Genomic DNA, 16387 nt, shown 5'->3' with positions numbered 1-16387 from the left:
AGGTGAAGCCATCTATCAGCCCAGGTTCTATATCGATGCTTGCGAGGCAGGGAGGTCTATCGATGAGGCTCCCTTGTTTTAGTGAAGCGAGACTTGCCCCGGGTCACATACACTGAGATTAACAGTGAGAGGAACCAGGGCCACATAGGATATATAGTGGAAGAGAGAGCCAGGGAAAATATGGAAGTTCCAGAAGAAAAAAGGGCTGTCCGCTAGCTCACGTAGACGCTAAACGAGGGTAAACTGCGCCCAGCTGCCATACTTTGTGGGGCGTGTTATAGCTGGTATTCTTGGTGCAAATTCCTTAGTGGATACGCTGATAAAACAGGGCAGATTGGGGGCTTCTTTTCGCTGCAATTGATGTTAATTCATGCTATTAGCGCGCACAATCCATCCTTAGGCCCGGGCCACACATCCTGCGTCTGTTTCACACATACAAGGTCTCAGCTGCTGCTGCAGCACTGCTTCTAAAAGCCCTGTCTTTCTACATTGAGTTGTCATAGATACTTCCCATTAAAATGAAGTTGTTTCATGTCACTTTATGCTACATATGGTTAATATTGAGTTTCCACATTAATCCGTGTGCCTCATTGCCTCTTTTTTTCTCTTTTTTATTTGCTTGTGGGAAGTTTTATTTTGAAAGAGAAACACCAGGAAATGGTGAAACTACAGCGGAAGCTGCTAGTATAGAGTCAATGACTGTCAACAGAGTACTTCTATCAGTTAAAGCAGAGAGACTCGAGAGAGACTTGGGTCTCGGGAAAACATAGGCTCTTCCTCCTGAGGTGCGTCGCTGCAGATGTGCCTCCAGCGGGCGTCTGCAGGGCGTGGGAGGTTGGATGTGTAGAGCTGTAGTGAGTTAACACGGTCACTGGAAAATAAAAGTCAGACGCAGACGCGCAGTAGACGCAGGATGTGCGTCCGTGCCTTAGTGGATGTGGCACTAATGCCTCGTTTCCACCGAGTAGAGCGGGTCGGATCGGAGCGACTCAGAGCGGGACAGCTCACTTTTAAGAATCTCTGTGTTTTTTCCACCGCCGACCCTACCATTACTGGTAGGGCGGGGTTTATGACCCTACCCTTACTGGTGGGGCGGGGTTTAGGGTGGACTGCAATAGCCGCCGCCAGAATGTGGGTCAAACTATCGGGCTGTGGAACAACTGTGGTCAAGCCAGTGGTCTCTTGTTTTTGCTTGGTCAAACCAGCCGCTTCTTTATTTATTCCCCCTGTGTTGTTGTGAGCACAGAGACGGCTCGGTGCAACTGATAGAGACAGTGAGCGAACAGTGCTGGCTGCGGCAGCTATGCGACATCGTAGCAGTGGGACACAGTGTAGCCAACTGATTCATTTAATGACGATGAAAAACACCACACAATAAACAGTGTCGTGCTCACATTTTCGCCAAAACTCTCTTCACTCTAGCCGAGGTGACTACACACGGCGGAAATGATTCAAACCAGCCGCTTCTTTATTTATTCCCCCCGAGTTGTTGTGAGCGTGTATTTACTACTATCTATGGCGTAAACACACAGAGACGGCTCGGCGCAAATCATAGAGACAGTGAGCGAACAGTGCTGGCAGTGTTACTAAAGTACAGAAGAGTTTTAGGGACACAGGAGAGAAAAAAAATTAGATAAGGAAGATTTTTTTTTCATTATGTCGAGAAATGTCAAAAATAAAGACGAATACTCCAAAATGCTATTGGAGTTAGTTGGGCTTGAATGTATTTTTAGCATGCTACAATTGACGTGCATGTATTGGGACATCCTAAATATTTTTCTTGAATACAAAATAGTAGGGAAGTATGGGGATTGGAACGCAGGGAAGGTTTCCAGCCGACATAATTCACAGCTCAAAAGCGGTGGCTCACTTTCGACTCCGAAATATGAATATCAAAAAAATAAAAAAAATTGTTTTGGGGAAAAAGATCCCCGATGAGGTCAACTTACTTCAAGCAGATGGAGAAGCTCAATCGTCATAGAGAGAAGGTTTTTTAAATGATTATGAAAAGTTTAAAGATGGATTCCTAAGACTCCTTAAGAAGTCCTTTAAGAACACCACATGGTGAGACATTTCTCAAGCTTAAGAATGAAAAGGTCAAGCATTCTCATTTTCCTGTCTTATAAATCAATGATAGAAACCCTATGTGAGATGGTAAATAGTTGTTCCCTTGATGTTTCTCCACTTCTGGATCACCATGCATATTAAACAGGTAGATTCTTTTTCGATCACACAGTTCTCCCATTTCACGTCCTGTCTGACACTGTTGAACCAACTGTCATCTCAGATCTTAGCAATCGCTCTGGTGAACACAGTATCAGGACAAACACAATTACATGGACAAATATTAAATATATTATTATTAAATATGGGCAAAACTATAAAAACAAGACCTTTAATATCTAAGAATAAATACACTCTCTTAAGATATCAGTAACACTGTTTCAAGATTAAAAAAAAAGGTTAAATTATAGTTCTAAAAAATCATTACGGAAAGTCTAGTTGAAGGGCTTTAGACATTGATAAGTATTGGAAAAAAAACTAATGTTGAGATAATGGCCTTTGAAGATGGTTGTATAGGAGAAATATACAGACGCAAACAGACAAGGTTTAGTCAAATAAACACATAATTGTACATTTTGGACCATTCTTTAATAAAAGACAACATGTTATTGAAGCAAAATAGACAAAAGTCTAATCAATCTAAGCCTGTCTCCTAAGCCTCAAGAGTTGTTTTCAAGATCGTACAGGTTGACACTATACACCTGAGCCAAGGTATATTAAAATACCAAATCACTGCGGTCACAAATGCAAATGCCTGAAAATAAATGTGAAGTGTGAATCTGTCTATGCATTAGTACCAGGCATCGAATGTTTCTTTTTTTCGCTGTTAGGACCTCACAAAGCCTGTTAAAAAAAAGCATTCCTAGTATCCAGCTCCAATAGAACACACAGTCCTTCCCTTATTATCGACAAGTTGACGAGTCTGCTATTGGGAGATTTTATATATATTTCTAAATGAATGTGTGAAGTGAGCCTGACTAGAGCCTAAATTGAGCATAACGCCTCTCTTGCCTGGGGGAGTTGACTCTCTGCCAGGAACGATTGTAGCTATACAGTCGCTGAGCCATCGGCAAACTGCTTTGTTATGCTAGACACCATCAATCTCCATGCATAAGAATGGACCAACTTCAATACCACTATTGGAAAAAAGAGCTAAGGTCAGAGCCTCATCTCACCTCAAAAAGTTAGCGTGATTGATTTTTATTTTATTTCTTTACGTTTTAAGCCATTTTTCCACCAAGTTTTGGAGCGCTACAGTAAGAAAAATCAGGGCTGCTAATATGTCAGATGTATTCATCATCATTGGTCAGGGGGAAATGATTATCTGACAGGCATGTAAATGAGAAAGGGGAGCCCGGAGCAGGGGTGAAAGAGCAGGACACTCACCTGAACAAGGGGAGAGGAGTGGAATCACAGAAACCCAAGCAAGAGAGGAGGAGAGGGAAAATGACAACTTTTATAAGAAACATGGATCACACCATGTAGGTTATCCTCAAGAGAGCATCAGTTCATCTTACAGTATCTATGTAAGAGATGTTATGTGCAGCACTTTCTTTGGTCTCAAAGAAGGCCCACATTTACATGCATAGATAAGTAGAGACATGTTTCTAGCTTGACTAAGCCATTTAATTGGACAACAGTCCTTGTCCCAGTAATAAGCACAGGAACGGAATGGATTTATTGACTAAAGTATGTTCGACCCTTTTTACAATAGGCAAATATATGCCATCTTTCAGCCGCTTCAAGCTTGTTAGTATTGGAACCATTGCCGCTTGACCTATTACGTCACCAGCGGCTAATGGTAAGCGTGCGGCTAACATTTAGCGAGCGTCAAACGGTTAGCGAGCAGCAACACTGGTACCATGTTTAGCAATGGTATGGATAACTTGACAGCTCTTTAGGATAAGTGTTGTATGTGCTGTGCTTTCCTATTTCTTTGTTGTTTGTTAGCATTTAATGCTATTTGGCTTGTGTGAGGCATGCTAAGAACGCCTGGGCCAGTTACTGTCTAATTGAGCATATACATGCAGGTAGCTCATGGTTAGCATTTTCTCTAACGTCATGTAACCCATTGTGTGTCATTCCCTGTGTGCTTGGTGAATTAACTTTCAGCTGGGGTGAGATGGTTAATGTCATGATCAAGCAGACTTTTGTTCTACCAATAAAGCCAATATTTGTCTCACACACACACACACACACACACACACACACACACACACACACACACACACAAAGAGCCACATGTTGAATTTAAATTTGATTATCTCTTTTGCTGTTTATTGAGGGACAGACGGGTAGTTTGATGATTTCCTGAGTCATCTCCCGGTCTGGTCTCTGCTAGTGTTTTAACGAGCAAACCGTGGGCCGCTATTCAAACTCAATAAAGATGCACGGATTAAACGGAGTCCCCTGTATGGTGCTGCTGTCACTCCATCTCTGTCTGATGTCCTCACGTTAAAACGTCTTTGTCAAGTTTAACTGCCACTCATGTCCTCACCATCCTCCATTACAAAGACCTGGGGCCAGATGCATAAAACTGGGGCCGCTCATGACTAAAAACTGTGTGTACGCACAGATCCAGAAATATGCACACATCTTCATTTCATCAGATTCTGAAAGCCAGTTTTTTTTTGTTTATTTATTTTTTAACTTATTGCATTGCTTGCTCTTTGTTTATGTTGTTTTAATGAATCTGTGAATACGATTTAAATATGTACACAATTTTTTTATTTTAAAAAATAAAGTTAAAATCACTACCACGAGCGCCCCTTTTCTGTCTATATTTGAATTGCACTGTCGATTTTTACAGGCTGTCAACTAAATCAGTCACTTGGAAATGTAATCAATCACCTCTAAAGTTGCTGTGTTCTTTTTTTTGTCTATTTTCAGGGCAACCAAGAGGCCCCAGCCCCCCCTGAAGCCATGGCCCAGCCCTTCCCCCCAGCGCAGTACCCCCCTCCCCCACAGAACGGGATCCCGGCCGAGTACAGCCACCCGGCGGCAGACTACACGGGCCCCAGCAGCGTGGCGGAGCACCCGCTGACCCTGTACACACCCACACACACACAGAGCGAACAGCCAGGCAACGACAGCAACACCCCGGCACTCACAGTCAACACAGTATCGGTGAGTATTTCATTGATAGGTCGTCTGGGGCAGGTCTACTTACAGTCCCCAGAGTTAGGACTAAACAAGAAGATGCAGCTTTCAGTTTGTATGCACCAAATCTCTGGAACAAACTCCCAGAAAACTTGCTGCAACTTTCAGCTCTTTTAAATCAAGTCTGAAGACTTTTCTGTTTCCATTTTAACCTGCAATTTATTGTTCTATTTCTATTTATTATCTTTTAAATGTTTTATTTCTATTAATTCGCTTTTCTAATGTGTATTATGTATTTTAATCTTGCCCCTGTAAAGCACTTTGAATGGCTTTGTGTCTGAATTGTGCTATATAAATACAATTGCCTTGCCTAATAGTGCAGAGAGACAAAGATGAAAATGGGTTAGAGAGGGAAATGACGTGTGTATTACAAAACGCATATAAAAAATGTGTTGAGATCCACTGCTGGATCTCAACACACTACTCCTTTACAAACAAACAGTATATTAACAGATTAATACGAGAAATTATTTAACACTGAAATAGTAGGTCACGCTCTATTTCTTTTAGTGCAATTGGATAACCAGTTAAAATAAACCACAACATCTTCCTTAGTCCAGTTTGTTACTATAGGGCTGCCCAGTAAATGGAGGTCTGTCTGTAATATATGCTCATTGAGAGTACAGGCGTGGTACCTTCTGTCGTTAAGTTAAATCTATAGGCAAAACCCCTATCAGAGAATGTATGGTTATATCTGCTCACTGAACAGAGGGACACCAGGAAATGAAAACAATGTTTCAGATTGGATGAAGCACCTCTAAAGCACTAAAGCATTTTTTAGAATGACATTTCCAGGAGAAAGGTGGAACAAAAGGTACACGCTTAATACAGAGGAAAAGGCCTTTTGGATGCAACACACTGACATTGGCCGCGTTTCCCAGAATCGTTAAGAGCCTCTTTGGGCAAAGTACTACTTTGGAGCGCTCTTAAGAACGCTGTGAAAGAAGAATGCGTTTCCCAGATTCGTTCTTAGCGAAAGTAGTACTTTCACTAAGATGGAACTGAAAGACGGAGCTGACCCACTCTTTCAACCTTTCTTAGCGACCAAATCGTCAGTGATCATGCCGCGTCAGGGAAATTTATTTCCTCCACTTTTCGAAATAATAAAACAATGCTCAAAGCGGACCACTGGCGCAAGAAACATAGACTAATAGTAGAGAAAAAAAATGTTTTAATGAATTAGACGTTTACGTTTTCCACACACATGTGAGTTTATAGTACTACTACACATACAAAAAAAACATCAACAACCCTTCAACAACAGCATTTCACAGATATCAAAGAAACAGATTTAATTGAACTCAGCTGAACCTCATTCAGAGCGGCTCCACCTGCTAAAGGCGTTACCAAAGTCCGCGCGTGTGAGAAACCATGGCTGCAATACAACACCTTCTCGCTGCGAACCAACAGCCTCGCCGTGCGCGAAGCCAGACGGTTTACATAAATGCATACGTGCGTCGGCACTTCTCCCCACTGGACGTGCTATCAGACCGGGCCGTCCAGGCAAAGTACCGGCTGCCCCGTGCGGAGATCCAACGGCTGATCTCTCTGGTGTCTCCACACATCCAGAGCAACCCGCTGCAATTTTGTCTTCAGCCCGGTCCAACAACCCGCAGCCCCTACCTCTTCACCACCAGTCACCAAGCACTAAACCATAAACCCACAACCACCACACATCACCCATATCAACTCTCAGGCCTGAAGGCTGAAATAAATGAACAGAACCAGCAGATGTAGGCTACATGTAACGTCCTGCACACTATGATTATTGCTGCAGTGTCCGGGTGCTTTACCTGAAAGTCTGGCACTGGAATGCTGTTGAAAGGGCGCACAATACGCACACGTCATTAACCTACGCTTAGATAGGCTACATTACAAATTGCCTGGGACTTTTTGTTGCTAGGTTTGACACCCTCATTTCAATGCAAAATGATCCACACAATACATGGTTGAAAAGAAACCAAAATAGTTTATTGAAACCATATGGGGGAGGGGTTACTCCGCGCTGTCTTTACTGGGCGTCTGCATCACCTGCAACGAAGGGAGATTGATTAGTGAAACCTTCTCACTCTTCCTTTTTGTTTGGTTCTGGAACTCCTGCCACTTCTTCCTCACAGCACGCCAGTCACGCAGGCCACATGGGCTGGAGGGGGACATATTTTCGGCTATGGCCTGCCTAACACGGTTCTTCACCGTGATGTTCTTTTTGCCCCTTGGTCCCCCGAATAAAACTGCCCGCTGCTGCCAGACCTCGTCCACTAAGACGCCCAACTCCTCCGCGGTAAACGACGGTGCCCGCTTGTTTATTTTGCTGCCGCTTTCTTCCATTCTCACATCACATGTGTGTGCCTATATCCACGGGGTATATATGCGCTAATGGGCTTGATTACTACTTTGATACACTTGTTGCCACACACACCCGCACCCACACACACGTTAGCCTACATGCGTAGCCTAATTCCACCTGTGTGGGGGAGACCACGGGGCGCTGTGTGTGACTTATGCGCTGATAAAGAGGTGGGTGATCGATTCGCCTGGCATCGATTTATTCAGTTTCAGCACGACCGCGGTGGACAGCTCCCACCAAAGAGCTTCTTTCGCTTCAACTTACGCGTTCTCTAAAGAAGGCACTTAAGATGGCATCTGGGAAACACCCGTATCTTAACGCTCGTTCTTTGGCGAACCCTTCTTTCGACCCTTCTTTGGCCCCAAAGAACGATCGATTCTGGGAAACGCGGCCATTGAGAGATGCCCTGCGTTCCAAATCACATACTCTTTCGTTTTACTACACTACATACTAAAGTACAGAAGAGTTTTAGGGCCACAGTGGAGAAAAAAAATCAGATAAGGACGTTTTTTTTTTCATTATATTGAGAAATGTCAAGAATAAAGACGAATACTCCAAAATGCTAATAGGGTTAGTGGGGCATTTATGTATTTTCAGCATACTACAATTGATATGCATGTATTGGGACATCCTGAATCTTTTTCTGGCATACTAAATAGTAGGTAAGTATGGGAATTGGAACGCACGGATGATGTGACATTCAGTAGCTCATGGAGCAGATCAGCATGTAGCTGTCCATGGTGCTGAAAGGCTGGGTGCTCCAGGCCCTAAACATCCTAAATCTTTTTCTGGCATACTAGATAGTAGGGAAGTATGGGAATTGGAACACAGGGAAGTTTTCATAAGATGACTTTGGAGCATGATGGGTTTCTTGCCATGTAGGGATCATAATGGTTATGCCTGTGAGGTGTGAGGTAAATGCAGAGGCGGTTTACAGCCACAGATGAGCAGTGGCTGCAGGCTAGCAGCTTTGCCCTGAATAAAGTGGAATGTCCTGGAGTAGAAGGTGGAGCTGTGTGACCAGGGGAACTAGATGTGTCCTGAGATCCAAAGTGCATACTCTATTTTTACTATACTAAATACTAAAGCTGAGTATACAAAGTATTTAGTGAGCATGCAGTATGCTACACTTGGGACATACTTTTAGTCATTGACGTCATCATAACATCACACCTTGAACCTACCTGCTTATAAGATCTGTCGCACTGCTGCATCTGACCACATGTATTGGGGGACATCCTTAAGCTTTTTTCTAGCATACTTAACAGCAGGGAAGGTTGGGGATTGGAACGCAGGGGAGGGTTTCTTCTTTTGGGTTGAGGAATCACATTAGTTTGCTTCTACAAAAAGAAAAATGTCGATCAGACTGAGTGTTTGAGAGCAATGAGATCATTGTCCATGGTAAATATGATAGGTGAAGCCGAGAGAGTGACACACCCATAAATGGCTGATTGATATGAAAGTGTGAGAATGGAGAGAGAGAGAGAGAGAGAGAGAGAGAGAGAGAGAGAGAGAGAGAGAGAGAGAGAGAGAGAGAGAGAGAGAGAGAGCATCAACAATCAACGGGTTCTAGCCTGCATTTGCATTTTGAGATGTGGACAGGCAAGGGTTGATCATATTTCTTGGGAAGCTTCTTGAACACCATTTCCAGCAATTTGGCAAAGTTTCATATTTCTAGCTCATTCATGCTCACGGTTATTCGAGCTATGGCATTTGATAAATAATACAAAATAATAAACTTTTCTAAGCTAAAAGTAAATCCTTGTATTTTGCTGTCCATGCTTGATTTAAAACAGTCCTAGTAAACCAATATGCACATGAGCAAGTGTATCAAATGCAGCAGACCGGTCTAAATAACACCAATACAACACCATTGGAACTCATTTCATTATAATTGTGCGAGCGTTTAGTTTCTGCTCTATGATGTCATGTGAGGATTGTGCTTGTTGCTCCTATCAGCTCGGATTTCTTGAAGTTTCTTTGAGACCCACACCTACGCACATACATGAATAAAAGGTATCCGACCCCTCTTTACCTAATAAAGGGTTTATACACTGACAAAAAACAAAAGCATTAAACAAGGAAATAAATGAGATCCAGAAGATATGTCTAATGAGCACAGAACTGCTTTAGATTTAACTTGAAAGTATTTATTTTCATCTCATGGGCTTTCACTTTAGATCAAGCAGGTGGGCAAATGCATGCATGGACTATACATATACAGACACACAGACACACACACACACACACACACTGACAAATGAGGTATATTTCGGCTGCCATTCAGAACTGCAAAGGAAACACATACACATGCGGTACACACATGTAGCGCCAAGAATGTTCACACTACAGTTAACTGCACTAGTGGAGGAACCTTCAAGCTGTCAGAGCCAATGAGACTGGAGCATTGTGGGTAGGTAAGGGAGTGTATAGACAGTGATGGCAGGCAGGGAGAGACCAGAGGAGAATACTTGGTACACTCAGCATTACTGGCAGTGTTTTACACTCACTGTCACAAGCCGTAACTGTTACTGTCAAGAGACATTGTTAATGCAGGATGGAGGAAAAAGACACCTTACACACATTCACTGTGTACTAACATTAACTCAACAGATTTATTATCAACATATATACTGTTAGAACAAAATGTCAGGTGGAAGCTGTGTTTTTTCCGGGCCGGGCCCAGCAGCAGACCCGGGTTCGATTCCCGCCCGCGGTCTTCCTCTGCATGTCACTCCCCTCTCTGCACTATCAATAAAGCATAAAAATGCCCAAAAAATTACTTAAAAAAAAACAACAAAAAAAAACAAGTATGCTAGTTTAATGCTAATCTATGAATGGAAACGCCATTGACGTGTTAGCAGAGGTAAGCATATCGCTCGTGGTGTTAAACTATACTTCAGCTGTGAACCATGGACATATGAAAAGAGCTTTAATAGCTTTAGCTTTTATACTTCATCTCAGGGTGGTGCGTCCTTTAAGAGTCTAACAGTCAGTTGAACGGTAGGCTACACTCAGGGGTGAAATACATTTACTCACATAAGCACCAGAGGGCGATGCATCATCAGTTGAATGCACACCCACAGACAAGTAGCCCCGCTGTAACGGAAAAAAGAAAACCCCTTCCGCGCTGGGCTGACGTCCAAAATTTAAGCCAAGCCCGCAGTATATGTACAGTATATGGAAAACGCCAATGTCAGAGTCAAAGTCTTTTATTGTGCAAGACATACATCAACATCGAAATGGCGTTTATCTCTGCCCCACAGTGCAGTTGGAACGGAAAAAAACAAATATATATATATAGAGTTAAATAAGATAAACATAAACATTATTTACATAAGATAAATTCTAAATACTAAGTAGTGCAAAGGAATTTTCTGTGCAATATAAAACATTATACCGTATATAAAATAGATAAAATAGAATAGAAAGTGTGTTGCTCTGTTTCCCCTGTTCATTCACAGCATTCTCCATTCTCCTGGCTGTTTCACTGTTGTAGCATTCCCCACAGCAATACCAACCCCGTGATGTATTTCACATGCTGGACGCTGTAGGACTAAGTCTTTGAAACACAGACCAGGGCTTTTAGATGCCACCCACTTTGCTCATCTTGCATTTTTTTTTGTGTGTTTTTATTTTTTATTTGTGTCTTACTTTTGGGTGAGCGAAGGTTCTGTAACCATCTGGCCGTTTGTAATCTATCTGCATGTCTGTCCATGCTCCCATCTGATGGCTTCTATTATAGGCCAGGGGGAGGTATAATAGGCACACTGCTGAGCTCAGCAAGTTACACACACACACACACACACACAGATGTGTGCACATGTTCATTCAAAAACACAGTAACGACACATCTGGGAGATCAAACCGGGTGTGTAATCAGGTGGAGGTGGTTTGGCAGTGTGTGTGTGTGTGTGTGTGTGTGTGTGTGTGTGTGTGTGTGTGTGTGTGTGTGTGTGTGTGTGTGTGTGTGTGTGTGTGTGTGTGAGCATGCATGCGCGCGTGTGTGTGTGTGGCATGAGGGAGGCTTGGTTTGGTAGATTAGTTTTGTAGAATTTCCCTTCCTCTCACTCACCCACACACACACACACACACACACTCATACTGTACAGCTCAATACAGTTTCCGTGGTGACAGTAGGGGGGAAGCTGCGGCTGCTTGTGTACGATAATGTTTAAGTAATTATTTCCTCTTCCTGCCTGACTGCTCACACACCACAGACGGCGGAGGCATGGTGACCATACCACAGACAGACAGAGAGAGAGAGAGAGAGAGAGAGAGAGAGTAAGAACGATAGAAAGAAAGAAAGAAAGAAAGAAAGAAAGAAAGAAAGAAAGAAAGAAAGAAAGAAAGAAAGAAAGAAAGAAAGAAAGAAAGAAAGAAAGAAAGATATTAGCAGCTTTAAAGCCGTTCCATGCCATACCGTGCTAAGCTTAATCATAAGACTACAGCCAGCTCAATGTTATGCTCACACTTACTGGATGGTAGATTTTCCATCGGAACAGACAGAAAAAACGTACTCCATGTAAAGGGATTTGTGACGCACTGGCTATTTTAAACAAGATTTATTACACATAACTGTGTAACGGGCTCACCATTGACATAGCAAAGTGAAGCGGATAAGAGCTCTATTTATTTATAACAAACACATTTGTTTTTCAGAGGGCTTGGTGGTCTTAATAAATAAAATACACTAATTAAAGTCACACAAGGGAAAACCTATTGGAGAGAAACAAACATGAGACGGACAAGGCCCTTCCCCTCACCAGATCACATTGTAAAGGGGAAAGGGGTAGTTCCAGGGGTATATGCGGCCATTTTGTCAAGAAAATATCCCGTTTCTTTGATAAAGAGTCAAAAGTACAAGCCATTGGGTCTATAAGCTAAAGGTGAGAAGCGTGACTACGACTCCCATGGTGCATTGCAGTAATATAACTTGATGAAACATTCAGCGGTGAAATTCAGTTCACAAGTGAAATATTTAAAAAGTGGCAAACTTAAAATAACACATGCTTTCATTATGTCACCAAACAGCTTCCACCCTGCGTACCGAATCGCATACTTTCTACTGTTTAGTATGGTGGAAAAAAGATTTAGGATGTCCTGATTCTTGTGGCCAGATTTAGGATGGATGAAGTACCCGGTCTACTACATCCGGCAGAGATTTTTAGTGTTGACAAGTGCATCCAATTGTGGCATACTGCATCCTAACTAGATTATTTTTATGGTCAGATGTAGTATGTAGAATAGAAAAAAAAAAGACTATGAGATTCGGAACACAGGGTAAATCTCCACTTCCGCATCAATTTAGCTGTTTCATGGTTTTGTTTTTCTTATTTTGCAACGTGCAAACTACCAAACGTGAGCCCTATCATACAATATGATAAAGAACAACATCTGAACATTAGGTGGAGTATTTTCTATATACTAGACTCCGCCATTCTACCTTATTAGAACATCCAGCTGTTACAGAGCTACTTTAGCATTCATTTGGAGGCAGGTTTGTGTCTGCCCAATGAATATCACTACAGTATTCATTCTCTTGTAGCTCTGTTTTTCACTATACATCTGGGGATCTGCAGATTCATGTGTCTAGTGAAAATATGAGTTCTAGCAGCTTCAAAGCCTGTATGGTGCTCTCACACACTCAGATCTTTTGATGAAAGTTAGGAAGAGATGGTGGCCTTGGTTGAATCTAATGAAATCCAATAATGCCTGGATGCAAAAGTCTATCGAGGTTGATATTTAAAACCAGCTTCAACCTTAAAGGTTCAGTAAGCAGAATGGTCAGTTTAGCTAACTTCCTGTCAGTGACTGCAGTTAGCAGTCCCCCTCCCTCGTCCCCACGTCACCACATTAATGCACTGCGGTCTTCAAGTAGCGAGTTATCTAGTATCATCTCAGATCCATAAGTCTGATAAAACATGATAAAAACAATCAAAACAGACATTCGGAAGGATTTTTACCTGGTACGCACGTGCACCGGCAGTGAGACGGGTGCCGGTTTGTAGCGTTCTCTCTTCTGATTGGTTATCAGTAGTGGGATCCCAGAAAAGTGTATTCGCCGATTACATGCAGAACGGGTGACTGAGAAATCGGCTTTATGAAACGTGAACACTATATAAGTGATCACTGTATGAATAAAGAGCGATGTAGCACTTATATTAACGTAAATAAATCGCTTACTATAAAAAATAAATAAATCAAATATCTCTTTTGCCAGCCCATATAATAAGGGGGCAGCAATAAGATTTTTCTGCCAAAATGTGTTTTATACTTTGCGGGAGGGGGACAGGGTTGACCATTAAAGTTTTCTATACGGTAAAACACTTCTCACAAGTAAAAAAAATAAAAGTAAAGAAGTTGTAAATAGCGTCAGTGTGTCTTGTGGTCCAGTGGCTGTTGAAGTATAGAGGAGGTGCAGGTAGGGCTGACGGGATAATTACTCTGCTGTCCACACACATTCATCTGACCTGTGTGTGTGTGTGTGTGTGTGTGTGTGTGTGTGTGTGTGTGTGTGTGTGTGTGTGTGTGTGTGTGTGTGTGTGTGTGTGTGTGTGTGTGTGTGTGTGTGTGTGTGTGTGTATAGACAAGGGGGGACTAAGTGCCTGGAAGGGTGTGCTTTATCATTACAGGGTCCCCATGCACACTGCCATTGGCCAGGGCTATTTAACTCTCAGTCTCTCCCTCTTTTCTCTCTCACACACAAGTCACACAAGTAACATTTTCACACCAAAATTCCGAAGCCGACGCAGTTTTTTTTTTTTAAGATCTTCTATTATAGGGGAGAGTGGCCTGAGTTGTGCCGGTGGGGAATTTGTGCCACCCCTTGTTTCTAGAAAACCATAGAATAAATTGGAAATGTGACCACATATTTAAGAAGAGCCACCCATTTGACTCATCCTGTAAAGAAGGGAGAAACATGGAAACTGTGTTTTGCCTTTCAAAGTAAAATTTCCATGATGAAGGTTTTTTGATTATTGTGTCTGAACAATTATAGACACGTTTGAAAACATTTGACACATGTTTTAGACCCTGTATCCACCTGGGATTAACATCTGATTTTGGTAATCTGGTTACAAGTGGACAGCTCTCAGTCTAATCGCATTTGCTATTAAAATGCTTTACGTGCAAAGATAAATACAAGTCTAGGTTGACGAGATATGCTACCATCTCATTTAGACAAGGAGGAGCGATGCACAACACTGCTTAGAGGGCTCTACATTAACACACGCCAAATGCGGGTACATATCATAGATAGTATTTAAAAGTAAAAACTCTTAGGCGAGTAAGTTATTACGCCACTTTGGCTGGTGAAAGATTGTTGCTCGCCGGGCGGCTTTTCTAACGTCTGCCTCTACACTCTTGTCACCACCACCAGTAGCATACACGGCTTTCTATATGCAGTTAAGTTACTGTATCATGGGCGAACAGAATATTTCCTGTGCGCCTTCACATTAAAAGCCTGTTACTAGCCAAACGCGAGTTGACTTTTATTTTTAAGCAGATAAGAACAGGAAGTCGTTGCCTTGCAGATATCCAGTCAATAGCAGCGATTTCCGTGTTTTCAGATTTACGCAGTGAAATGAAAACAGAGGACAGAAAGCTTGTCATTTGTAATACTGGCGGATGCAACTAACGTTCATGAGGCTTCTATAAAAGCTGCATGAACGACAGGCAGGGGGCAGCAGTTGAGTAGGAGGTCCCTAATGTGGACAAAAGTCACATTGGTGTTCCCACTACAAAATGAATGTGGACACAAGCGACACAAGCAACGTAAACAGACTCCGAATGTGGTTTTTGTGATCCGATCTCAATGCGTCTTGAGAGTGTTTCCACCTGTAGTTAGAGCTTTATTCATGTGATTGAATCACAAAAATCAGACGTTAAAGACAAGTGGAAACGGGGTCTTAGTGCTTTAGTATTCTACACTTTGTGTCTATATAGTTCGTACAATGTTAGCCCGAAACTGCTGCATCATGCTTATTATCCAAAATTCTAGGGTTGGGGTGATTTGTGCCAGAGGGCCTGGGGTGAGTTATAAGTACGTAAAATGTATTCATAAAAGCACATTTATAACAGTTTGCACTGTCCAAAGTGCTGAACATTCAGTAGGTAAAAAAATTAAGGTAAAATAACAATAACCAAAATAAAAGACATAAAACTCAGACATCCACATATGCACTGTGTACTGCATAGGTAAGATAGTTAATGGGGAGGAAAAACCAGGGTGTACAGATGGGTTTTGAGCCTGGATTTAAAGGCAGAAATGGAGGGGGAATCCCATATGCGAGGTGGCAGTTGGTTCCACAAGGGCGGAGCAGCCAGTGCAAAGTAAATTTCTGAGAGTTGTGCCATTGGTATGGCTGTATACGCTGGTCACCAAAAGAAAGTGATTGTCTACAGTAGCTCAGAAGAGACTGACATCTCCATTCCACTTAACGACACCACTGATGAGAGTTCAGATGGCCAGAAAGATGATGATGGTCACTTTGTCAATGTGAGCTTTGCAGGTAAAACCATTAGATCTGTTAGGCCTTGTTTAAGAAAATTGTCCTTCAATCTTTGTAAAATATTTACTTTATTTACTTTAAATAAACCTTAAATAAGTGACTGTCTAATGGATTTGTCTTGCATTACAGTTTATGAGATATATAAATGGCACAATTTACCCCATGGTATTCTCTCCAACGGCACAACTTACACCACACCGGGGGCAAGTTGTGCCACAAGACAACTTTTTTTCCGAAAGCTATATTTCTTCAACAGTTTATTCCAGATCCAAAGTTTTTATTGCCAGGGAAGGGATGCACAACA

At 42.2% G+C, this 16387-nt stretch overlaps 1 protein-coding gene across 1 annotated transcript in view; it reads left to right on the top strand.

Moving 5' to 3' along the window:
- rbfox3a (RNA binding fox-1 homolog 3a) overlaps positions 1 to 16387 on the top strand; it is a gene marked incomplete at its 3' end in the record, with an annotated part of 327028 nt that overhangs the window by 256739 nt on the left and 53902 nt on the right. Inside the window, exon 3 of the mRNA XM_080048488.1 lies at positions 4954 to 5190. Coding sequence (XP_079904614.1) covers positions 4954 to 5190 — 237 coding nt within the window. The remainder of the gene's footprint in view (positions 1 to 4953; positions 5191 to 16387) is intronic.

Source organism: Ammodytes marinus, assembly GCF_949987685.1.
Source record: "Ammodytes marinus genome assembly, chromosome: 20".
NCBI classification, from domain to species: Eukaryota; Metazoa; Chordata; class Actinopteri; order Uranoscopiformes; family Ammodytidae; genus Ammodytes; species Ammodytes marinus.
The sequence above is the reverse complement of the archived record's forward strand: the minus strand, read 5'-3'. Positions and strand labels throughout refer to the sequence as shown.